The 26,279-nt window shown below is 37.3% G+C and overlaps 1 protein-coding gene and 1 long non-coding RNA gene across 3 annotated transcripts; both read left to right on the top strand.

Annotated features, from left to right (window-relative positions):
* On the top strand, positions 1-25,986 carry LOC139968888 (A disintegrin and metalloproteinase with thrombospondin motifs 2-like). 2 transcript variants are annotated; one of them, XR_011793562.1, is made up of 16 exons: positions 1-547; positions 10,485-10,515; positions 11,139-11,512; positions 14,063-14,210; positions 15,361-15,560; positions 16,347-16,430; positions 17,578-17,728; positions 18,661-18,769; positions 19,265-19,408; positions 19,600-19,729; positions 20,259-20,378; positions 21,018-21,073; positions 22,022-22,256; positions 22,927-23,068; positions 23,782-24,681; positions 24,729-25,986. XR_011793562.1 is itself a non-coding variant. In XM_071973498.1 (15 exons), the coding sequence occupies exons 1-15, from the start codon at positions 497-499 to the stop codon at positions 23,931-23,933; spliced, it is 2,127 nt and encodes a 708-aa protein (XP_071829599.1). In that variant the 5' UTR covers positions 1-496; the 3' UTR covers positions 23,934-25,986. The 2 variants fall into 2 exon arrangements, 1 of the variants encoding a protein (XP_071829599.1); XM_071973498.1 differs by having other exon boundaries at positions 23,782-25,986.
* Positions 1,377-5,369, top strand: LOC139968897 (uncharacterized). Its single transcript, XR_011793571.1, has 4 exons — positions 1,377-1,611; positions 2,872-3,038; positions 3,208-3,344; positions 3,978-5,369. It is a non-coding gene; the product is annotated as an uncharacterized lncRNA (long non-coding RNA).
* Positions 25,987-26,279: the final 293 nt, after the last annotated feature.

Raw genomic sequence — 26,279 nt, forward strand, 5'->3', positions numbered from 1 at the left:
GTTGGCTAGATTGGTTCACAACTGTATTACAAAAGCACACGAAAACAGTCAACGGTGCGAACTAAACCGTTTTCGTTCCATTTAAACAGTTTTATAGGCTCTAAAGAAAACTTTGAACCCAAAGATTGATTTAGGTTGTAACTGTCTGTAGTGTGAACGATCCAGAGTATATAAACAATTTGTATATGTAGTTTTCATTTCATATCAACAATCAGAATAATATTTTAACAATTTGCAGAGAGGGATACTTGTTGTGATTTTGTGTTTATAATCAAACCGGCGGAGTTATTAACAGATTGTTCAGTATAGATTTATTACTGGGGAACTGGACTCACCTGGTCGGAGAGCGAACAGACGGTCCGAAGTGTATGTATAGTTATTAATAGTGGTTCAGACTTTTATTTTTCATAACCGACAAGCGGCAGATTCTCGACTTATATTCTTGATCCAATTTTATTGTGACGAGGAGTACTCTGTCAGCGTTTACGGGAAGAAGATGGAGTCGCTGCTGTATAGTATAATCTTCTCTGTCTTGTTTTATTCGCAGGTAAGTGAGTTTATAAACATTGTACCCGTTCAGACTAACAGTAATTATATAGTAAGTGTGTGACTGGTTAGTGCGTGTATATATACCTGTTACAACTTATATGAACAACAGTAATATACTTTAATAGATACATATATGTATATATAGCTCACAGTGATGTCTGTCTATGTAAAAAACCGGGAACACTGATATGTTCAAGTTTCCGGTCGGGTCAACATTTTCAAATACCTTCAGGAGCTTTAACATACTGAAAATAGGATGCGCCAGTGCGGGAGGGGGGGGGGGGGGCATTTGTGGTGGTAATATAAAAGGTTTCCAATCTTTAACGTGTACAACAATGCACTGATAAATTCAAGTATAATCCATCGTTAAAATAAAGTTAATTATTTGCAGACATGAGTCCGCACTGGTAGGGCCTACTCGTATATTCTAGAATAGTCTGCCTGTACTCGAACGTATGCATTCTAGTTAGATTTGTAATCGTACTAAGAGTACTCTGGCGTTGTACAGAAAGTATAACTTCTATCTTTGTAGTGCACTAAATGGTATGTATGTACTCGTCTAGACAGGCCTCCTCGATAATGCTTTAGGCCTCATTAACTTGTTCTAGTCCTCTTAGCAAGGGTAAATGTACCCGTTTTCGTTTACTCATATAATATTCTCCCACTTGACTACAATTAAGTCTGTGCTGATATAAACTACACTATACACTCTTAATTTTTCCGGGTCACTTTTGTTACCCGGATTCCTGATAAAAATAGTTTCATCCTTTTCGGGATAAGTTTAATCCATTCCCGGATAAAATTCAACCATTCCCGATTCAATTTCATTAGGCATGGTATCCTATCACTGTACCGTTCCTGATCAGAACGTAGCGCTTGATGCTATTGGCTGATGTACATCATGTGACAAAAGCTTTGATCGTGCTGCAGCTCTCGAACGAACGCTATTCGAACACATACGCCATCTTTTCGAAACTTTGCACTCACGAAATGCTCTTATGGATCTCGCAGAAGCAAAATTACTTCAATGGGGATCGGAGAAGTACGTCAAGAATTTCAAAGGTGAGTTATTAGGCACTTTCCATTTCGTTTGTTGTGTTAATCATACGCAATAAAGTTAGTGCTTTGAAGAAGCTATGCTCAATCCGTCACGGGTTTAGTCTGGCCTAGCGTTATACAGTGTACACTATAGTGTGTAGCGTGTGGTGTGAAAACTATAAACGCTTCAGAATGTACTGTACAGTATACTACAGTACTGTACATGCCTACACACAACAGTATGCAGTACTATTGTGAAGCCTCTATGGTGCTACAGGGCAAACAGTATTACTGTATGGTGGGTTCTAATGTTCAGTTGCTACTTCACCACAAAGTGGATTGTAATTTTTCGATAACCAAATGAATTAAATGACATAAGTAAGGCAGGCAAGGTCTAATAAGGGTTCCTGGTAATTTAGATTTAGGTAATGTAAGACTTGCCCACAGTGGGAATCAGTCTTTCCCTTATATGTTCTATATAAGGTGATCATTTACAAATAAGGCATAGGCCTATATGCTACTGTAGTGTTGTGGTTGGACTGGGCCCAGTAGTGGAGTGTACTGAACTGTACTTATGCGTTGAAATGAAAACAACACTGATTTTTCGTACTTTTTTTTAATCAATATTTAAATAAGTTTCTGCAAAAGAAAAAAACAGAGATGGTAAAGTCGTCATTAATACATATACATTTAATACAATACATAATACAAATACATTTGTAGGCTAGTGTCCATAGGCTCATGGTATTGTGTAATAGTACAGTCGACGCTTGAAGTAGCGGTTCTGCGAATATTTCAGGTATACCCGGTTATACCGAGCAGGTATGCCGCTTTTTGTTAATGCTTATACCGATGCACCTTAGCATAAAGTTGCTTATGGTCTTGCCTAGTAATGGCAAAAATGGGGCAAAATAACACACTAAATGGTATGCAGAAACTTCTTTGAATTCATTATACTGTTCATGGAAATAGATCATAAGGATCTGAGATCCATATTGAATCGTTATGTAAACTTCATTTATGGCAATATGTTTTAAAATACAAATTAAGGCAAGGGAAAATTGGCCAAATACAGGTCTTTTCATATTGTGTTCATATACCATACTGTGTGCAAAAGTGGGTGCTGTACAGAAAGCTTGTGATACAAATAGGCTCTTAATTGCATGAGGTCTGCAGATAAAAAAAATAAAAATTGCAGAAATGAAGTTTCATGGAGGTATTACTACAATGAATTTTTAGAGAAGTAACATTTTGCTATCATATGTTGTCTTTGCTAAATTTCAGGAAGTCTAGTTTTGTGCTGGCACAGGTCGCCATAAAGCAACAGGCTACCCGGAAAACCGACTGCAATATGTGAGGAAAAAGGACCAAAATTAAGACAAAGAAGTCTGTTCGCGACCCTCATAAACCTTCAAAGCTGGTTGACACAACAGATTTGGAATTGACATCAGGTAAATTAAAAATTATTTATTTATTTATTTATTTATTTATTTATTTATTTATTTATTTATTTATTCTTTCATCCATACATCCATCCATCCATTCATTCATTCATTCATGTAGTTTTTGCATCTATTGACTTTTGTTGCTTAAAACAATATCAATGATTGTTCTTCACAGATGATGCAGAGGAGTGTGTTATTTCAGCGATGGTAATGTGTCTGAAGACTGGAGTATCACAGAGCCTTTAATATCAGAAACAATAAGAAGAGTTCTGTGGGAGATATTCTCTCAGAAAATACACAACAGATGGCATGGTAAGAGTTTTACTCAATACATGTGCTATTCTTGACGAACAGGAACCCGAACTAAAGTGCCAAAAGCTTACTTGCTGTAAGACTTAAGAAGAGTGAATAATGCCACGTTGTAGGCTACACATTATATATCAACATTAATTGGGCCATAAGAGTATGGTATGAGTGTTTTGCTAGTCCTTTTCTAGCCTTTCCTTGGGTACCTGTTAGGTTGATTGCAATTTTACTGAGCTTCAAAATCATGCAAATCTGCTTTTTCTCTTTCTTTTATGACTCTTCTATATTTAGTACTTTAAGTTAACAAAGGTTGCCTCACATTCTTAAAATCATATATGTTTCTCAAAGAGAATGACCTAACGGTTATGAAATGATTGAGAATCACAATGATAATGATGCATGGTGTTGGTGATGGTGGTGGTGATGATGATAGTGAAGATGGTGGTGGTGATGATGATGATGATGATGATGATGGTAGTGTTGGTGATGATGGTGGTGTTGGTGATGATGGTGATGATGATGAGGAGGAGCTGGTTGCAAAATTTCAAAATTGTGGCAATGTATGGTTGTATCCTTGTATGTCAGAATGTTGCAATTTGAAAACAAAAATGTGTAATGTCTCATTTATCTTTTCAATAGATTGTGCAAACATACCATCTGTCCTTGAAAAAGTTCAACAGCCACAGCCTTTCGTTTTGGCATGAGGACCAAGAGAGCAACCAGAGCAGGTGTTAAGTAGAGTTGAAAAAAGGGGGCTACCTTGCCAATGACTTCTGCAGACAGTTGACATATGTTTTAAAATGCTTGAACTCAATTATACATGAGAAATAGAATGATACAACACCTGGGACTTTTTGAGAACTTTTTGAACCAGAAGACTGAGCAATCATCACCTTTTGTTTACCCGTCATGGTATTAATGGATATCACATTATCTTAGATAACAAATTTATCATAGTTTGAGTTCAGTTTGTCCACCCATTTTCAATATTGACACTTGACAGGTCAAATTGCACTGGAATAGTTCGGGTGAGCCGGTTGCATAATTTAATTGCAAAAATTCCTCATTGTTATGTGTGAGCTGTTCAGATTTTAAAGATGAATAGAGGGATGGTGTTATTTCTAGTATAAACAGTGAGTGATGCATTGGTACTTAACCTGCCCCCACTATCTCCCCCAACTCAAATCTGCTTATGCCACTCAAAGTAACAAGAGAAACATCATCAAGCATTCATACGTCATAATTCAAGCACTTGTTCATTTCCAAACATGTTGGTGGTTCAGTAAAATACTTAAGTTTTCGAAGTATTTTAATTTATTTTAATACATAGAACATTCGATGCAATTAATATTAATAAAATTTTGCAGAGGTAAACATAGTAAGGAAATTATTTTTACAAACATTTTCTTATTCCCATGACAAATCACATCTCTATCTTTTCTGCTGTATGGAACAAAGATTTTGTGCATGCAATTTAAAGTCTTACCTATTGTTAAGATGTACAATATCAAAGTGGTGTCATTCTATAGTACTAAGTTATTTGTAGCAAACCAAAATATATCAAAGTATCATTATTTGGTAAATAATGTAAGACCATTCGTTGAGTGGCTGGTGGAGTAGCATTTTTCAGATTTTTTCATTATCCTGCAATATGTAGATTTCAAAGGTTAAAGTTAGTAGGAGATGATCTCTTTTAAGCATATTCTAACATTTGAACCTATTGTAGGATATCTTTAGTGGAGATTTTAAAGCATAAGACATATGCTTCTAGTTAGGATGTAAAGATTTTGAAAGCAAAAAGTTACACATAAATTGCCACAACAAGTCACGAGTTACATATATAACAGGGATATTACTAAAAATAGTTTACACTTTTGCTGCCTTGATAAAACTCTCGCATTCCATCCACTTTTCCATTTCCGCTTTTGTTCATCAGTATTGTAACCCAAATCAACCTCTTTCTATAAGTAGAAATAATTGACGTTGTTTGTTAACGAAGTTGTTAAAAAGAATAAAGACATGGCCAAGTTATTTTCAGATTTGTATGTTGTTTCTTATTCATAACATATCCAGAACGTAAGAACCCTTGAAACGGAAACCGGATCAAATTTATCCGGAATGGGGTCATTGTTGTTTTGATCCGGAAATCCGGATCATTTTGATCCGGGCGGGGTCGGTGCCCCTGGGATCCGGAAGCCGGATCAAATTTGATCCGGAATGGGGTCATTGTTCTTTGATCCGGAAATCCGGATCATTTTGATCCGGACGGGGTCGGTGCCCCTGGGATCCGGAAACCGGATCAAATTTGATCCGGAATGAATCAAATTTGATCCGGATGTTTAAGAGTGTAGCCTCCCAGAATATTCCACAAAGAAACTGAGCTCGAGTTTGCATTGAACCATCTTGCAAAGTTTGTACAAGAAGAAGTCCAATAATATATATATATATATATATATATATATATATATATATATATATATATATATATATATATATATATATATATATATATATATATATATATATACCCTGTATACTTTTAACTTACCAAAATTAATGAATATATTAAAAACACTGTATTGATTTTCTTATCAACGATATTAAATAGTATACACTCGTTGTATTAAACTTACGACACAATAGGAAAATGCTTTTTATTTATAACTGTTTGATCTGGCTGATCATTACCGAAACATACAGGATGTATTATAAAGAGCACTAAAACGCATGACTGGTTTCATTACCAAAGCTATAAATACATTAATTACGTTATTACATACAAGTCATACATTATAACGATATTGTTATCAACAGAGTCTGAAGTAACTTGGATTGTACCAACGCTATAGGAAGTGATCCGTTTAAAAATAGCTACAGCAGTTAAAGACAATAGTTAATGACAACAGCGACCTCAGCACTATATACAAATTCTGATATGCAAATTAGGCTACCTTTTTACAGATACATCAGTTATGGAACTCTCCTACAAACAAGAAAAACATTATCATGGTGGGGATGGAAGGTTAGGGGAAGGGAAGGAAGGGGGGGTTCACTTTTCTTTCTTCTTTTAAACAGTTTACAAATAAGGCATACACTCATGCCTTTCTGTGTATAGGGTTAACGTTTGTCCTGCCTTTGCTAGTTTTTTTGTACCGAAAGAATATTTAGATTTGTCTTCACACACACACATCAATGCGCAGAATCTTAGGCTGTCAAAAATAGTAGCTAAGATGAATAATTAAGGTTCTCGTGACCAGTCGTAGTTTTCTGTTTTATTTAATTTAATTTTACTAGTGTCGTAAATTTTTTGACCCTGGTGTCACAATTAGCCTTCAAGTTGTAATTTCGTAGATTACTATAGAAGCAACACCGCTGTTTTCAGGTCAACTTGGTACTACACCCTGTGGGGATAGGTTCTGAAACACCATATGTGTCTGTATACTAGCATCTTCATACTAACAACCTACACAGAAGTGATTACAAGGTCAAGTTTGACTTAACTTCAAGATGCACGTTAAGGATGTTTACAGAGGGGGGGGGGGGTGGGGAGGAGGGGAGGTGAGGGGGTTAATGACATCACCAAAACAGGCACAAATTTTATATTTTATATTTCAGTGAAAGACTTTGCAAAAATGTGGGAAATTAAAGAAAAAGCTGCAGTTGTATTTGACATATAACAGTGTGGTACTATATATGCTGTTCAGTTTATTTTCGTTAGGCCTATAAGCACCCCCCCCCCCCCCCATAGCTTGTATAGGAAAGAACGTCCAAAACCATGACATGCGCCATTCGGAATGAGATTATCTTACCAGCATATGGGAAAACTCTTTTCATTATGTCATATACGGTACCGATGACGGCTGGGTTTTGCGTCTACTTAAAAAAAAAGAAAGTGTGACTCATAATTATGACGTCATTTAGCCCATATTTTGTATGGAAAAAAAACTGGGACAGTACACAAAAATCCCGACTGATTAAGTGAAGCATTACCACTGCTGGTGATATTTGATCCTTCTTCCATAGTTATTTCAGCCGTGACAGGTGAGGTAATTGTGTGGACTTTTAAAGACCATTGAACGTGATCACACGACCTGTTACCAATTGTATATATACTCAATGACGAATTGTCTTCCCTTGTATCTGTATTGCCATGGGATACTGGAGATTATTCCACCCGAGGACCAACTGTATTAAAATTAAACAAATATTACATTGATGTGTGGGCTCATGTATAGATCAATGACGAATAACACAGTGGGAAACTAGAAAACGAAAGAAAAACGAGTAGAAGCAAGTAAAAATGGAGGGGGGGGGGGGTGGGAGAGAGAGAGAGATAACCCAGACAGATAACCCAGCATGATATGATTAAAATCCCGTGACGAAATATTGGAAAAGGTCATGAAGAAGAGACCAACATAAAAATAGGAAGGAAATAAGTTGTGTAAGCCTATATGGATAAACGAAAGAAGCTTTCACGTGAGTTAGGTAATGCCTAGATTTGTCCATTGCTATTCTTTCGGGCGCTCAAATCTCTTGAACCAGGCCGCGTACACAGACACATAACTTATTCTTCAAGTTAGCAGTGTAGGCTACAGTTATATGCGATGAAATTCTGGCTTTCATTGGCATGTCAGTGCACTAACGAGGTATTAGTGGTAATTGGTGGCAGTATTACTGTTCATGAAACATGTGCAGCGGTGTCATTATAACAAAATTGTCATATAAATAACGGAGATAACTACAAATTTACACACGGCTAAATATAGTATTACTTGTGAAATTTGTATAGGACCGTAATTCAATGTTTAATAGCCTTATACCTATATAAGATCATAAACAGAGGTGGTTAACCTTTGTATCTATGTTGCCATGGGCAATGTCAATAAATGCAAGGGTTTTCCACTCGGAAGGGAGAACTTTGTATCTATGTACATTGGCCCCTACTCCAAATAATGGGGGTGCTATCTACCCACCAGCCCACCACCACATATTTCAACATATCAAAATGACTAATCTCATTTGATATGACAAAATCATTATCCTTTGAGGAATATTATTTATGGATTTGTTTACATTGACCTTAATAAGCTGTTAATCACGAATTAAAACACACTGGCAAAACCTATAAAGTATGCTTTCTTGTTTACCTATAGCACAAGATTCTGCGTAGGTCGGGAACCTGTGTAACTAAGGGCCATATAAATAAAAACAATTTTTATCTCGACCAGAAATATTCCCACTCATGCATTTTTACGGCATGATTCATTCTAAGTTCTGAATTACTCAATAAATTAAACATATACACACTTTTCTTATATATAAGGAAGTTATATAAGCACACGCGGCGCCATACACTAACACAATACGTGGAACGCGAAAGGACACAAATGTTCATAAAGGAAGGCCTGGAAGTGGATGTATACTAAAGGTTCAACTTGAATTTCCCTCAGTTTTCTCCTCTCCCCTCGTAAAACTTAACTTCTCTATTTTTTCTTTCAACCCTTGCCCCATTTTGCAAAACGCCTGATGGGGAGGGGGAGGGGGAGGGGAGGGGGGAGGGGACGGGGACGGCAGAAAGAATGGCACAAGAAACATGAATAGCCATGATAAATATTGATACTCGATAGGTTACTTGCTTTTACAGCACAGTGCATGCGATCTGTTTCTCAACTATTTATTTATTAATGCATTTTGCCTTGAATTGGGTACAAGCTAGTAGTATCCCATACACATTCCGTTCAATGAGCCACGAAGTGCATGGAAGGGAAACTTGCCACACAAAATGGTGGAACTTTACAACTATAAAAACTTAAGAAAATAAAATAAAAACATTACATATGTGTGTCACAAGAAATATCGGTAATGGAAGAAAGGTTTATATAGATCGACAATTCTAGATGGTTATACTACATCGATAACTTAGAAAGAAGCATATCCAATTATGTTAATTTTTCAATTGCTCTCGCAGATTTACGAACAGTTACAACACCACACAAAGTGTATTTGAGTTAGCCTTACTACACACACTAATCATATCCCATTAACCATACGTGTCATAAGTCGACACTAGTATATTGAAACGTTTGGAAGGCATCAACTTGGTCCTTAATTATGAAGCAAAACTCGTTCTGAAACACAATTTCCGGATGACTCTTTGTGCGTTTTGTAAAAAACAATAAACGAATTCCATAGTTTGATAAACAACCAGGACGACATTTGATATACCTGGTCGCAAAATAAACGGGTTGTTAACTTTCTATATTCATAATTCTCATAACACTCTGTGTGTGTGTGTGCACTTGTTTTGCATACTTACTGAAGACTTAAACTGAAAGGAATACCAAGTCCTCAGAAGTCATTTGAAAAGAATCACCATGTCCTCAGAAGAATTCTATTGTTAATGGTTTTGTTAAGGTTACGGTCCATGGATTTGAACAATAGAAAACACAATGGATCCTCCGTCTGAATGTAAAGCACACACATGTGTGTGCAGTGCGAATGTATTATTAGAACTTCAACGCTCTTCATAACTGAACTAACTGAATGTCAATAATTACTTGATCTATAGTTCCTCAATTTTAATCAACTTAATTTTTCTCAGTATTTCGTCTCTCAGACACTGCTTAATATTAGAATCAATTAAACGCCAAAAAATAGAAGAGAACAAAAAGAGAGAGAACAAAATGAGGGGAAATTTGAAGAGTAAAATATTTTCGAATTTGCTTCATGTTTTCGAGTGAAGCTGGACTAGTAAAGGTTATTATTCAACATTGTTTTCACATCAAAGTTCACTCTGAAATTTCTCAACATCAAATAAAAAAAAAGGTGCTCGTAATTATGGCAGATTGGAACTTTCGTTTTTTAAGTTTTTGATATATACCTTCTTGGAGGAGACGAGGATGGGGTGGGGTGGGGGTTAGGATGGTGGGATTATGACCCGGTGAAGTGCACAATTACAATGCTTAAATCACCAGTCCTATATATTTTATTCACATAGAACAAATTAAAGCACAAAGAACAGGAAGAATACAACGTGGGTTGTGCTGTTTGCGAGCAAGATTTTCTCATATCGAGAGTTAATAAGTGTCACATTCCAAATATTTAAAATGTGATCTTTCTGACCTATTTTTGTTTTTGCATCAACAGATAGCTTGTGGCAGTCTTTCATCCAAACATGGTAAGTACATGATTTGACATGATTTTGCCTAAATTTTAAAGTCTAAATACTTGGGCAGAATATTTCAACAAATATTTGGTGGATATGTCTCCGACTAAGTTTAAGAACAGTTTTGCCTCTAGTCATAAGAAGCAAACTTTGCAACATTCTAATTAATTTTAATGGAATATATGGATTGGTAAACAGCGGCACCTCCTAATTAGCTCCATGAACATTCACGCGTAAGCACGTCATATGCATGTTATTCACACGTAATGTAAGCACTTCATACGCAACATATTCAACGGTTATCACGTCATGTAAGCTACCCTTATGCGCCACATTTCAAATGCACACACTCACCCCGCCTACTCACCTTATAAACAAGCACCATATTCAATCGTATATACGCAACCTCATGTAAGTTCTTCATATAAGCACAACATTGAAAGGGAAGGCACCTCATAAGCACCACATTCAAGCATAAGCATCGCTTGTAAATTACTTTAATGAGCACCAGAAAAGTTCAAGCGTTAGCACGTCATGTAAGTACTTCATCAGCATTATCAATTAGCAATGACTGTATGTGACTTAACGACCACTCATTTAAATTTCGTTTGTTTTCTTCTTTTTTGTTGTTGCAGAAAACCTCGTTTCAAAACTCTCCAACTATCGGCTGATACGGCCGTATCGATCCACGGCAGATGGAGAATTCTTGACCTATGACATTTCGACGAAAAGTGACGTCAGCGTACATCGTCGTCGTCGCAACGCCGACGGCGTCGATGAAGTCGATATGTCCTCCTCCTACCATTTCGTCGTTGAATCTGTCGACGGAGAAGACTTGCTGTTGAATTTGGATAGAGTAACGGATTTATTCTCACCAAACTTTGTCGTCGAAAAATTTACAGATGATGGCGAATCCATAGTCGAATCGCCAGATACGAGCTGTTTCTTCCAAGGTCACGTGGGCAACTTGCCGGATACGACAGTAGCAATTAGCACTTGCGAAGGCCTGGTGAGTGTTTCTTCTTCTTGATTTGGTTTCTCTTCTATCTTTTCCTCTCCAGTTTGGCAAATAGGTACCATGGTGTGGTCTTATAATTCGAAACTAGTGAAACACTTCGTTACATGGGTTCTGCATTGGCCAATCAAACTTCAGCATCCGTCCGCCTGATTTGTTGAACATTACAGTTCCCATCTCAGTATATAGGATATGTATTCAGCGATTTATCTTCAGCTTTCTTAGTATAGGAGCACGGGCGTCAATTTATCTGCAAGGGTGAGTTGGGAGAAGTGAGACACCTTTCCTTCCATCATTTACGCTGCTTCCAAAACAAACATAGGCAAGGAGAGGAGGGGGGGGGGGAGAAAGTGGTCCTGATCTTTCCCCTTCTCAAGTCGAATGCTGCGGTATATATAGTATAAGAAGTCGTTGATTACTCTTTCTACTGCAAACGGATATAAGTTTGGGAGAACCAAGAGGGAAAAGTTACAGAAAATGGATCAAATAACCATGCCATTACCCTTCTCCCCAATCCTCCTTCCATCCTCATCGTGAGCGTGTCTTAGGTATAGCTATGGAAAAAACACTATATAGTTTATTGATGGGTGTGTATTGGCTATTTTGATACATAAATATATATATATGATCACATGTCGTTTGTAGCACATAAACTGGTTGCACAGTTTGCAAGTTGAGTCCCAGCTACGTTAGCTGGTATGTTACGGTTACCCATGCAGCTAATAAACTTTAAAAACTGTGATCTTTTGTCATCAATAGAACAATACAAACATTCGGATGTGTGCTCTGACATCAAAGAAGTTATTGATTCGGCGCCTAGACGGAAAGCGCGGCGAGTGAATGCGGTTTTCAATTCATTTTCTAGCCTTTTAATTATTATCTTTTTTAAGGCAAAAGCCTGACTCATTCTTCTATTCTTCCCGTAATAAAGTAACAATAATAAAGAAAGTTATTGTTACTCTGAAATTGTATAAAGACTTGCTCAGATCCTGTGCTATAGTATGTATATATATATATATATATATATATATATATATGCCTCACGTTCACGTGTAATGCAGGCTACAGCATACCGACGTAAAAGCTTCCTCTATTTTCACTGCGCATGTCTGTCGTATGAAAACTGACAACGCGCTCTTTTATCTACGTTTCCGGTTCCTCATTTTCATCTTCTGCATATGCATATTCATGCAGTGCATTTGTAGAGAAGTTTTGTACATAGGACGTACTCGTTCAAGTTGACTACGGTTCTATTGGACGGTATGAAATTGAATATAAACCCGTTGTTTTTTGTTTGACAAAATGATCGCGTAAGTCACATCAACCAATCGTAGTGAGGGATCAAATTATTATCATGAATATTCATGACATATATCCGTTCTGTAAAGTCACTTCAGAGTTATGTAACTTACCAACAAGATCTCACGAAAGAGATAACGGAATTCGTCGTCTCGATCATTCAACATGTCAAATTAAGTCCGCAGAGAGCGATCACGCAAAGTTTAAGACATGGGAGGCTTCATGGTAAATCCTTGCCAATGTTGGCGGCATTCAACCGCTTCACTAGACACTGTCTTAAAATAGTACCTTTAAACTCTTTATCTCGTGAGACATCATCTCTCTGCAGATCCACTAAAGCAATCACTAAAGCAATGAGACATCATCTCTCTGCAGATCCACTAAAGCAATCAATAGTCGAAAAGTACGTACTAAGAGAAACGATGCGTACAATATATTAGCGTTATGGGCCAGTGATCTACAACATTGACTTTTGACCTTAAGTACTACAACCGACCTTAATTATTGACGTAAAACAGGTTACAAAATGGAGATTGTAGCATCTAACACTTTTAATTGAGGGATGTTTGTAAGAAATTCGTCGAATTGTTCAATCATTCGGAAGAAACAAGGAACGTTAGAACCTTGATCTTTTGAAAGTGATCTCCCGTCCTTTCTTTATTACTGAATCGTAAAACAAGAAATACAAACAAAATATATCATATAGACGAATACAATGCCACACCTGATTGAGCATCTAATGGTTCGAAAAATTAAACTGTATGATTGACATTTCGCAGACGGACAATATCACCTTCTTACATGCTCGTTGCTATGATATATAATGGCTAGTCTTTTAGCAGTCACTTTCAAAGTGGGCTATTACGTTCAAAACTATCAGAGAGAATTTGTTTCGTAGGCCTATCGTTTGCATGCCCTCCTCTTTCCTCCAACTGAACCTCTCGGAATAAATATACGACGTATGTGGGATGCGTAGATTAAAGTATGTTTTCTCCATTTTTTTACATTTCTTTAGCAAAAAACTCGCTCGAACATTATTTGAAGATTTCTTAACCCCCAACTATACTGATATTTATGATATCAGTATAAGTGGCCTGAGATATGGATATAGGCTATATAATGAGTTCTACGAGTCAAGGTAATTATGTCGGAATTGGCGTTCCATATCAATAAATATATGCAGTTCTCGTTTCCAAAGTGAAATATAGTCCATGTAACAAAGTTTTAAATTTATTTCCTTCACAGAGCGGAGTCATCAGCGTGGGTGACTATGAATATATGATTGAGCCCGTAGACGTGGACCAGCCGGCTTCAATCACAAATACTAGTTTCCACGGTAACCACATAATTTACCGCACCACTGACCACGAGGGCCACGAAGATGCAATTGATTGTGAGTATATTAAACGTATAGCATTAATAATGATAACAATAAAAAACCTATCTATCAGATAAATTGAAGAGAAATAATAAGACGTTTTTGTTTGCAGATCGGAAACTATTCAACCAATTTCCCCCCCATTACAATAATATGTGGCATATGATATGTGAATTACTCACTGTGAAACAGACATTGATTGGTATTGCCATGGTGATATTCACTGTGTTATGTGTCACGCAGTATATATAGCGAAAACAAGTCCATACAATGGCCGCCTGTTTAATGTCGTTCCAAGTACGTTTCGAAGAAACAAAGGTTTGGTTATCTCAACAATTGACGCCATTGCTCGGATCAAATGTTTGGCTAGTAGACCAAGATTAACATCCGTCACGAAGGCTTATTTTATGACATGGTTATGCAATAGAAAGCAATGTAATATTTCTCGATTGTGAATACGGGGTTGTGTAGTAACCAAGGCGCGTAATACAAACATTGAGTGCACTCAGCATGATTACGAAATGTGTCGAACTCATGCAATATTGCGCTGAATAGGCGCGTAAATCCATATGTTGTACAGGGGAGGGCATAGGGAGGGGGCTCCCTGGGGTCGTTCAAGCCGACTCCCTATGTAGGGCTGTTTTGGAACATCTCCTCCCCCCCCAATTAGACTTAGAAATGCGATTTAATTTTGGTGTGAGGTTGAAACAGAAGGTGTTGGGGCTGGGGTGTACACCTATACACTGCACTGAATCCGCGCTGACAAACAGAATGAAGTTAGTGTTACCTAAAAAGTATTTTAAATGAGAATATTCTGTTGAAAATGAAATACTACAAAATGAGGAAAAACATGAATAAATAGAAATAATAAAGTTTGATTTCATTGACACCCTCCTCCTCCGATCACTAGCCCTCCCTTCAATTTGTGTGTCCACCTCCAATCGTCACACTTCACTTTGTTTGCCCCCCTCTGATCACTACCTCCTCCGTTGTGTGTGTCCTTCTCAGATCACCACCCCACCTTACCGCCCCCCCCCCCCCCCGTTCACTCCTCGTCTGTCTGTGTGATTGGTAAGACTTTCATCTTTACAATTTGTATTTCTTGTTAACGGTTATTTGTAATTCTGATGCACTTTTCTTCTCCGTCCTTGTTTACTTTTTCCAGTACTGAGACCTATTGACCTCACATCTGATGGTGATACGAGCAGCTCAGATGATGACGTCACGTCACGTGCCAGGAGAGCCCCAAGGAGAATAGCAACCGACAGAATGCACTACGTTCAAACGATGTTAGTGGCTGACAAAAGTGTGCAAGATTTCCATGGTGACTCTGTCGAACTCTATATGGCAACTTTAATGAACATTGTAAGTATTAAAGTAAGGTGACCAGACGTCCGATTTTCGGGGACAGTCCCCGATTACAGTGTGCTGTCCCCGAAAATGTCCCCGATTCGTCAAAATGTTCAGAAATTTCGAAAATATCCCACATTATTAGTAAAATAATTGTAAAAAAAAAAAATTTAGTCAAGTGTGCAGTCGCAGAACGGAGCTAACCAATAGTTCAGATGGGCCAGTGTAAAGTGGAATATGCAGATCGATCTAGCCTAGTAAAGTAATTAAAATTAATCTAAAAAAAAGCTACATTTTTGAAAATAAAATTGATATAAAACGTGCTTCTAAGTATCACCATTTTACATCTAGGCACTTGAAAATTTTCCAAAGGGGAGGGGGACACCCCCTCCCCTTAAACCCCTCCCCAATATCTGTCACGCAATAAATGTCCCTGATTCCAGTCAGGCAAATATGGTCACCTTATATTAAAGTGGATTGCACATGAAACAATTGGAGTTTGTCAGTTAGTTAGTCGGTCGGTCTGTCGGTCGATCAGTTCGTCAGTCAAGAGATCAATGAACTGATTAGCCAAATGGGTTTCTTTTGAAGATGTAGTGACATGTTTTTGTATAGGCTGCAGCCTTAATGGTTGAAAAGGAACGTTAGGCTTCAATTTTAAGAACCTCCAAAAAATTGTGACAATTTGTTCTACCAGAGATTCGTGTGTGCTGATTTAAAATGAATGAGGTTGAAGTTGTCACTTTAACGTTTAAATCTCTGATTCTATGTTAAAACATAAATTGTTTTCTTCTTCACCAGGTTAACAAGATCTACGCTCATCATACTCTTGGTCTGAATATCCAATTTGTGATTGTTAAGATAGCTCTTCTCACTGAGACGCTGGTAAGTTCAGACGCGAAATCAGTGGGTATGAGGTTCCGCCCACCCCCCCCCCCGCCCCTCCTCCTCCTCTCGCATTTTCAACCAAACAAAACAACTAGTAATAGTGACTAGCACAACCTTGCGTGTTGATCTTATTTATAGAACTAATTTAAAGCCCAAATATGACTCAGAATGCACAATTACACCTCCACATTTAACCCCTATATTGAGGGAAAGGGGTCAGGGTGGGTCGGGACGAGTAGATGAGGGAAGGGTGGAACGCCCCCCCCCCCCAAGATAGACCCTCGACATGGGAGTCAGCTTTAACGAGCCCAGCGAGATTTACGAGGTTATCCGCTGGTCCTTTGTCTTTTAAAATATTGCGATACTTTGGTAAATTGTCACAAATGTTCATTACTGTGTTATTGTATCGTCGTTGTATGTATAGGTGCGAGTTTCTAAATAGCAAAATATCGGAATTTTAGATTAATTCTTTGACCCTTGTCTGGGTGTACTAGTTTACATAAAACCTACAAAACTTTGCAAAAAATGTTATGCTTTAGACATCTAATAAATCGGGCAGAGGGCACGGGGGGGGGAGGGTCAATTAGACGTGTGAAGTTGATTGAAGGAGGCAAACCAAATAAAACCTAAAACGTTTCCGACAAAATTATTCCTCTGTGTATTCCCTATCACAAATTCAAATTGATTTTTTTTAGACAAAAAGGACTCTGTTTAATTACAAAACAGTTTCGATTTTCAACAAAAGGGCTCTTGCCACATTTTAATTGAAATCATTCGGTCAGCCTTTGTTTTCACGGTATCACTTTCATACTTTTCAATAAAAGTTCGTTATTCTGTGTTAAATATGATATTCACTTAAATATAATCTAATAAATTCATGTCTCAAGTTGATTCAATTTTGGACCCTTTCATGGTTTTTACAAAAGAAGACAATTCTAAGACATAAATTTGTTCTATTCTCAATTTAATTGTCACGAGTCGTCCTATTCAAATATATGCTAAAGTGTACGATTGTAAGAAGTTTCCATGGAAACCTTTCTTTATTTTTATGTCTCGCTAAAACGATAGAAATTGTTTAAGTTGTAACTATAGAAATCAATTTTTTTGCTGAAATGTTCAATAATTGTCTTCTTTTCTTTTGCAGTCGAACAGTATCATACTTGATGGCTCGACCAGAATTACACAGAGTCTAAGGAACGCGAATGAATGGGCAGCTTCACAGAATCGGCCTGTTGATAATTCGAAACACTTTGATATGTCTATATTTCTCACCAAAATTAGTTTTGGTGCTAGTGGTGAGTGCTTTGTAATTGGTACAATGGAAACAATGTAAATCACGAGGGTGGGGTGGGGGTGGGGGTGGGGGTGGGGAACAACCATTTTCCAAAACTTTCTCAAATACCTCGGCCACTCTGTTGGTCAACATAACATATTTGCCATCCCCCTCCCCAGGGTTGACCCTGCCATTCGACATCTTCATGTCATGTGCTCTCTCTCTCTCTCTGTCAAAATGATCTGTTGGCTAAATGAAGACAAGGAGAACGCCTGACGGTCGAAGAGGGAGGGAGGGGAGGTCAAGGGGATACATCCCCGAGGCGCGGTTTCAATTAGGGCTCCCAGGCAAATTTGGGATAAAAAACAACGCATTCTCATATTCATAATGAACTTCAAGGGGGAAAAGACATCAAATATAGACTACCTGGTGATATAATTGTCGCCGGTCTCCGACCAGGCTATCGACGCCGATACTGACAGGGAACTGTACTTCCCTTTACGCTGACAGGGAATTAGTCATCAAGTGAGATGACAAATCATGTGACCTAGAGTAATTAAAAGAGCATTAAAACATTCTTCTTTTTTTCTCGATCAAGATAAATGAAGCACCGAAATGTCGTCTGGACTGACAACAAGCTATTTTGTTTATATGATCTATAATGCATCAAAAAGTTCCGTTCAAGTTATATGAGATATGGTTCATTGCGATTATTTGATATTGCATTACTTTGGATCCTTTTTCATGTGGTTACAGGCTGAACTGTTTTCACTCCATATACATGTTTACTTTATACATGTCTATAGACACTTCATACTTCATACAAGTATGTAGATACCAAAACTATAGGTTGCAAGTTAGCATATTTGTATACTCGAGATTCGGTCTCATGTATCATAACAACTATTCCATCTTCTTTACAATTTGTCCTTATCTTTTAATTTCTCTAATAAGGATATGCTAATGTCGGAGAGGTTTGCAGACAAAGCCTGAGCGCTTCGTTGGTTTTGGATCGTGAAGGGTTGAAGAGTGCTTTTGTCGTAGCTCACGAGGCCGCTCACCTGTAAGTATAAACCGTCTCTTACAAAACTTCTTTATCAAACTATAAATACTACGCCAGTCCTCAAAATTAATATCAAATTAATAAATAGACCGTCAATTCCAGTGTACGACTGGGCTACTACGCGGTCCGCCCCCCCCCCCTCCCCCACCAGTCTGATATGCATTATTACTGTGATATACGGTCGAGACGGAGAAAAATGTACTACGAATAATTAGAAGTTATAAATATCGTGTAGATAGATAGAGTTTCCTCCAGTTACTTCGGATAAATTTTTCCTTCATTTATTCTCTGCTTCTTTTCAATACAAAACAGACAAACGTATTGTAAAATATTCTTTTATTCTTCGGATAAATTTTTTCGCAATTTTTTTTTATAATATGCTATGACATAGCAATGAAAACATGTGGTAAACATTTCTTTTCCCTTTAGTTTTCTATAAAAAAAAATACTTCGGTACTGTTGATTAATTGATTGAGTTATTCTCTTTTTCCAAAGAATGGGAGTTCACCATGATAACGATGACAAGTCCTGCAGGAACGACGCTGATTCGTCAGCTGTCATGGCGGCCTATGTGACGTCAAATTTCCACAACTTCTACTGGTCACCTTGCAGCAGAGGCCAACTCTTTAAAAAGATGAGGTAGGTTTATTTCATGAATATTAACTTTTTCTTTACTCCTTTTTTTTCAATTTTTTTTGAAGGGTAATTTACCTTAATGTACGGTAGGTAATTTTAAGTTGATTTTAGTCCTCAGTTAATTCAACAGTTTAATTCTCATATTCATTTTGCATAAATTTGACTTCGAATTATTTTATTTATCTATTTCACAGGAACGGTGACCTCGGCTGTCTGACCGACACACCTGGAAACGTTAATAGTGAGACTACTTACCCCGGCCTCTCATCAAGTTTCGACGAGCAATGTCGCTTTATCTTTGGACCACAGGCTACGGCTTGTCAAGTACGTAAAAACAATTGAAATGACATACATAATCATCTCCTCCCTCTTTTCACATTAGCGCCACCCGTCCTAAAAAATGTAGACAATAAATTAGAAAAACAATTTCATGGCAGATTATTGATCAAATTTATATTAAAAAATCATTTAAAAACCAAACAAACTGTTTCGCAATATTTCTGATTGGCAAAATGGCCATTATTATCACAATTATTTCACCAGTTATCATATAACTTCACCCCTTCATAAACGTGGTGGAAGCCACACTCTATCCATCCCCCCTCCTTCCCTTACTGTAGAGTTGTATAACGACCCCGTCCGCATCACACAAATATTAAGGTACTTGTGTGGTATTTTTCAACAATTGTTCGTACTCCAGTCTCCATAATTATCTGTTTGGGTATAAAGACTTCAAAAACACGTTCGCGTGTCACATGACTACTTTACTATTGACAATTTAGTGACTCGACTCTCGCACATTTTAATATAGTTTTACTAAGTTATCTCTTTCATATTTTTGCTTTTATAACAGGAAGCGAATCGTGACCTTTGTGCTATCCTGTATTGTGTTACTGAACCCAACGGTGATCAATGTACGGCTCTTAGCAGAACGTCACGGGCTCTTGAAGGAACCCCATGCGGGAACAGACAGGTAAATAACATTATGATAAGATTGGCAAAAAAAATCGAAATACCCTTCAACTTGGGGAATATGATTCGAACAACAAATAGCCCCCCCCCCCCTAAAAAACATGATAAAAGAACGATAATGTAAATTACTAAATAGGCCTAAAAATGCAATGTAAAGCCTTTTTAAAAGGAGTTTCATATCTTATCCTCTTTGATTTAATATCAAAACGATTTAACAATTATTGTCATTCAGTTAACATAATTCGAAACATAATTGAATGTGCCAAACGGCTACAAAATCCAAATGTACGGGTTTTTAAAAACATATATTTACAACAACTAAATACGACGAAAATCATAATGAAGGCGATGATCCATTTGGATATAAAAAAACATAGATAAATTTACCTTCAAGCTTAAAACATCATCTCAAACTGGTGTGCTTTCATAACATCCATATCTAATTCCATATTAATGTTTCTACTACATAAATGCTATTATTAATGTCAACTTATACAACATACTATTTCAATTGACATTACAGTACTCTCTCTCTCTCTCTATATATATATATTAGGTTTATACTATAACACTCAAGTTTTGACCGGTTATGATTAAATATATTTTACTGTTTTTGTTTGTTTTTTGTTTGTTTTAATAGTTCTGCATTCAGGGTGAATGCCAAGTTAGAAGAAACTTTGAAGCGGTTGACACAATGTAAGTAAACACTTCGTTTGCTTTCGATGAATATGCTCGATATTAAATTTATTATACAGAAACGCAATTTAAATGCTAAAATGATTTTAAAATTGTTAATTAAATTGCTGAAGATTTTATCGTATAAGTAGAGAAAAAATTTGTATTGAATTGTAAAGAAATTTGCATAAATACTGCTTTTTGTTTTTGTATGGTATAAATGCAGGAACGCATATAAATAGGGGGATTTCTGTTAACAAAGTTTGTTTGTCAGTGATTAACATAACCATATCGGTTGATGTTATACTTCATACCAGTTTTTCATAGCTATGACTAATCAAACACGTCCGCATGAATAACGATATCTTTTGTAGAAAAAGACAATCCTCATGAAAACCTGACGAAAGCGAAAACAACAAATAACTCTATACATATATTCGGCTTATAAGAAGGGTAACAATGGCTAACGTTACCGAGCCCATAGAAGGACAGTCCTTCAGAGGCAATAGTGAAACGCAAACAGACCAAAAGGGCATAATTTCCAACAGAGAGATGGAGGGAAAACTTACAAGTTGTGCCATTTGCAAAGGAACATGAGTAAACTTAGACAGAGCAAAAGGGCAAGTGTGATGAAAGGCAGCTACATAAAAGTAAAATATGAAAGAGCAGTGGGGACATACCACTATACTATGTATTTTAGATCCTCCTACAAGCAGGAACTCGCGAAGAAGCCATCATTGGCTTATCAAGGCCGAAAGCTGACCGAAGTCAGTCTCTTAGATTCATATTTAACGTCGATGATTATGCACTGTCAATTTTCAACAACTCTGTAACTGGACGACATACATTAATCTTGGAGTGACTCGAACTCGGAACCTTATGATTGAAAGGCACCCATATATACAAAATCGTTATTGATTCTCCTCCATATTTTGAAGCTTTTCTCCCTTTTTTCTCTCTGTTATATAGATACGAATGGCACTCGAGTGAATGGAGTCCTTGCTCTGTGACATGTGGAGCGGTCGGTGTGAAAACAAGAGAACTGACTTGTCGAGAGGTGGTTTATGACAAAAGTGGCCGTTTAGAAGAGATTCGCGATCCGGTCGAAAAATCCCTCTGTCATCCAGATTTGAAACCAGCCAAGAAAACAGAATGTCCAACAAGAGATTGCGTGGCAGATTGGGTGACTGATTCGTGGTCGGAGGTAAGCCATGACGGGGTTACCGTCAAAGTCAATGTGGAACGGGTAAGGCGGGCGGGTGGGGGGGGGGGGGTTGGGGGAGATAGGTGTGGGGATTTCGAGGGCATTACATTTTGTCAGAAATTAACATTGGCGATGTTGCACATTTTCAAAGGCATAGAGTTCTCGCTTAGGGGAGTGGGGGGGGGGGGCGGAGGGGGAGGGGGAGATTTTGCCATTGCAGAGCAGATGAAGGCATGTGTGCAAAGGGATTGAGGTTAAGTGACGGAAAGGTTTGGGATATAACCTTTTTTTTATTCCTACTTTCAAATAGAAAGGTTGAATACTGGTATCCAGTTTGATATACCAGTTATCAAAACCTTAATAGTTGACTATGCTATGTTCATCTGTATAGATTGAAAAGTGTGGTATATCCTAGTGTGAATGTTAATGTTTTGTTTGATAAGTAACATATTTACTAACATGTTTGACAACTATAGGGTGGTTTTATGTAGTTAATTTCTTGATATAGCTTTAATGCTCTAAACCATCTTTCTATATAGCATCAGTTTTTCACTTTGTGCAGAGCCCCCCCCCCCCCCCCAAAAAAAAAAAAAAAAAAATCATCATGCTGATTGGCAATCCGCGGGTTTTAATAACATGTTTTATTCCTTATCTTTATTTTCCTCTATAGTGTAGTGTAACGTGCGGTGAAGGCACCATGACCAGGGAGGTGTCCTGCGATATTCCACGTAGGTCAGATTTACAGTTCCGTTGTTGGGGTTCAAAACCAGCAAAGTCAAAATCCTGTCAACAAGAAGATTGTCCTGACACCGGTAAGTTATTGATGATATATAGCACGGTACTTCATGAAAGAAACATAAAATAGAAGGGGAAAAATGACCCGTGCGTGTGTCTCCCGTGATTCTTTTCATCTCTGTACATGTGTACTCGTCTCAAAAATAACTCATGAAACTATACTTTTAGTCCTCTTTTTTGATTATGTTTACAATTCATCGTAGTTATGTTTATCTATAGATTATTTTGATTAATACATTTCATACATAGGTCAATGTACTCAGCCGGTTTGGGACAAATTCCTAATGCTAATAGCACTCTATACTGTCCTCTAATATCATGCTTCAAAGCACTCCTACTGACACTATGAACAGTTCCTAACCTTTCTCTGATTCTAATGCTAACACCAGTCTATACTGTCCTATCATATCATGCTTCAAAAGCACTCGTACTGACTGTATGAACAGTTAGTTCATTGCCTATCTCTGATTCTAATGCTAACACCACTCTATACTGTCCTATCATATCATGCTTCAAAAGCACTCGTACTGACAGTATGAACAGTTCCTAACTTTATACTGCTCCTATACTGTCGGTACGGGTGCTTCGAAGTGTGACATGAAAGTACAGTATAGTTAAATTATCCCGGGGGAGGGGGCGTTCCCTCTAAAGATCTTCAGAGATTACGCCACACTAGTGGTAATTTCGTCGGCTTTTACCTTATTAATTTGTTCTGATTCATTAATTTCAGGGGAATGTACACCACGCGGAGGTGCGATCTGCAAGGCTAAATTTTACGAGAGGTATTGCCGTATCCCGGGTTACGAAGAAGAATGCTGTTATACGTGCGCTCAACAAAAAGAGAGAATTGACTCGTGGAGGGGTAAAAGGACTAAAAATTAACCTTGTTTTGTGTTTTATTTAAAGAGCAAGATAACAATTAATTTCCTTAGCAGCGAAAAAGTATTCAAGCAGCTGAGCACCGTAAATAAATGTACAATTCCTTAAAACTGAAATCAGACACAGTTATATCTTTTACATGTCACATCGAAGACGCTATGTATTTGATAAATTTGGAAGTGAACTCTCCCCACCCTCGCCCTCTTACCCCTCTCCTCCTTTTCAAGCACACACCAAAAATTAATAGTATTTATTAGTACAACTTGCGTGTACAAACCTACTTCATTTCACGTTTAAAGGTTTTCCACGGGAAAGAACCCCCCCCCCCCCATATACCCCTACAGGTAATCGGCTTCAACGACTCCATGGCCACGACCCTTTTTCTCCTCAGTGCTACTTTCTATTCAGTGTTTAGTGACAAAACGGCTTCTAGATATATGTCTAATAGGTATGACTGCTATTTTGCCAAGTCCTTCTTGTCACTATTAAAATATCATATTTTACAGTTTTAATATACGCTTGATAGTCTCTATGATAGATCACAAATATAACATTTTTGGTTTTGGTTTTTGTGCTTTGCTAGTACCGAAGGTTAATAAAAAATCTTTAACAAGTACAACCATAGAGCTAATATTTGTTAATATTGTTAAAGTCCTTCGCATCAGTAGATAATGCTATAGTTTACAGTTTACACTGCACAGTTATTATCCTATTAAAGGCCTATATAAGTATCACCCACTTCAGGAAACATGTAGACTATTAAAGGCCTATATAAGTATCACCCACTTCAGGAAACAGACGAAAAGTACTGGACCTTTCCGTAAAATAAAAACACAACTGTGATGTTTCTTTTAAAAACTTACAACAATTAAAATGAACTTATTATGGTGCAAATTTCGCACAAAGAGTCCCAACTTAACCAAGGGAGTAATATAGCCCCAAAGATGATTGTAAAAATAACAATTTCGCAATTAATATCACAGCATTTTCTTTGTAATGTATATATTATGCATATATATTCTCGTAAATGGTCATTCGAAGTCATAAAAATGTTCGTACTTACAAATTGATGTGTATATATTACTACAAAAATATTAACAGTTTATTACTTGTCCAACATTCCTCCTGTCATATATCAACGTTCCATCTCTGTGTTTGTTCTCTCACAAGTTTGCACCTATTTTTATTTATTTTTTCGTCCCACTTCTTGAATGTTTCTGAATGTACTAAAATGTTAAAGCATGCGTAAATAAGTTACTCGTAAGACAGTTTTTCCGTTCTCCATATAAAACTTACTGTAAAGTTATTGTACAGTAACGGGTAATGAATGGTTGGGGTGTACTCTCAAAACTGATCATGAAATTGTATCAATTTTCTTAGATGTTATTGCAGACAGACGTGTATGTGTGTGTGTGGGGGGGGGGTGGGGTGGGGTGCCGGTAGGGATGGGGTGGAAAAGGGGCTGGTAAGCGAGTGTTACTTAATTAGAAGTGTACTGTTATCTACTCATCGGTCTAAGGGGACTGACAGTATCAATAATATTCACGAATTGAAAATTTAAAGGAAAACAGGAAGAAAAATTACACGTTGTCCACATCATATTTATTATTTCCGACGATACTGACAATCGTTGATAATAACCATGAAATTAATAAAATAAGTGAAGACTGAAGTGCGTTACTACAAATACACACCACGCATGTACTATTTTTGATAGTCGCTTATACATCATTAATCGATGCATGTACATTATTATTTATTATTTATTAATCTATTTATGGTTTGGGGTTATTGTAACCTTATGTGTTTATGTTACATCTATATATGTACATATGTGTATTCAATCAAGGAAAGGACTGAAATGTTATCAATGTTATAACTATAAGTACTTTAAATAAAAGAGAGTTTATTTTAAGCAAAATTTCAAGATTGATGATTATGTTTAACATATATACATTCGTCTTCTGGTTGATGGTTGTTGCATTCGTTGTAATGTTGTACAGTATACTCGTATGGATGGAAGTGAAAAAAAATACAACAGATTATAAATCTGGAATAGCGCCCTCTATTTTGTTTCTTTCCTCTGTGTTATTCGCGACCATTAGATAACTCTAAGTCGTTGATTCCCCCTTTAATGACTTTGAAGAAACATTTCATGACCCGCCGAGATCAGATTCTGTGAAAAGGAATACATGATTTATAAAGAAGTTGTGGGGCAACGGTATCGAGGGAGGGTGGGGTGTTGAGAATGGAAAGGGGGGGGGGGGGGGTTCTACCTATTCACTCTCCTGACCGGACAGTATCAACATCATATGGTTAAAGTCTCGGTGTAAGGGAACTAGGCTTGAG

This window comes from Apostichopus japonicus, chromosome 6, assembly GCF_037975245.1.
Source record: "Apostichopus japonicus isolate 1M-3 chromosome 6, ASM3797524v1, whole genome shotgun sequence".
NCBI classification, from domain to species: Eukaryota; Metazoa; Echinodermata; class Holothuroidea; order Aspidochirotida; family Stichopodidae; genus Apostichopus; species Apostichopus japonicus.

Bases quoted from the DNA above. Each gene is read 5' to 3' on its own strand.
- LOC139968888 (XM_071973498.1), top strand. From the start codon at position 497: ATGGAGTCGCTGCTGTATAGTATAATCTTCTCTGTCTTGTTTTATTCG. The intron at 21,074-22,021 runs GTAAGTAAACAC...TCTGTTATATAG, and splicing joins TTTGAAGCGGTTGACACAAT to ATACGAATGGCACTCGAGTG. The intron at 22,257-22,926 runs GTAAGCCATGAC...TTTCCTCTATAG, and splicing joins TGACTGATTCGTGGTCGGAG to TGTAGTGTAACGTGCGGTGA.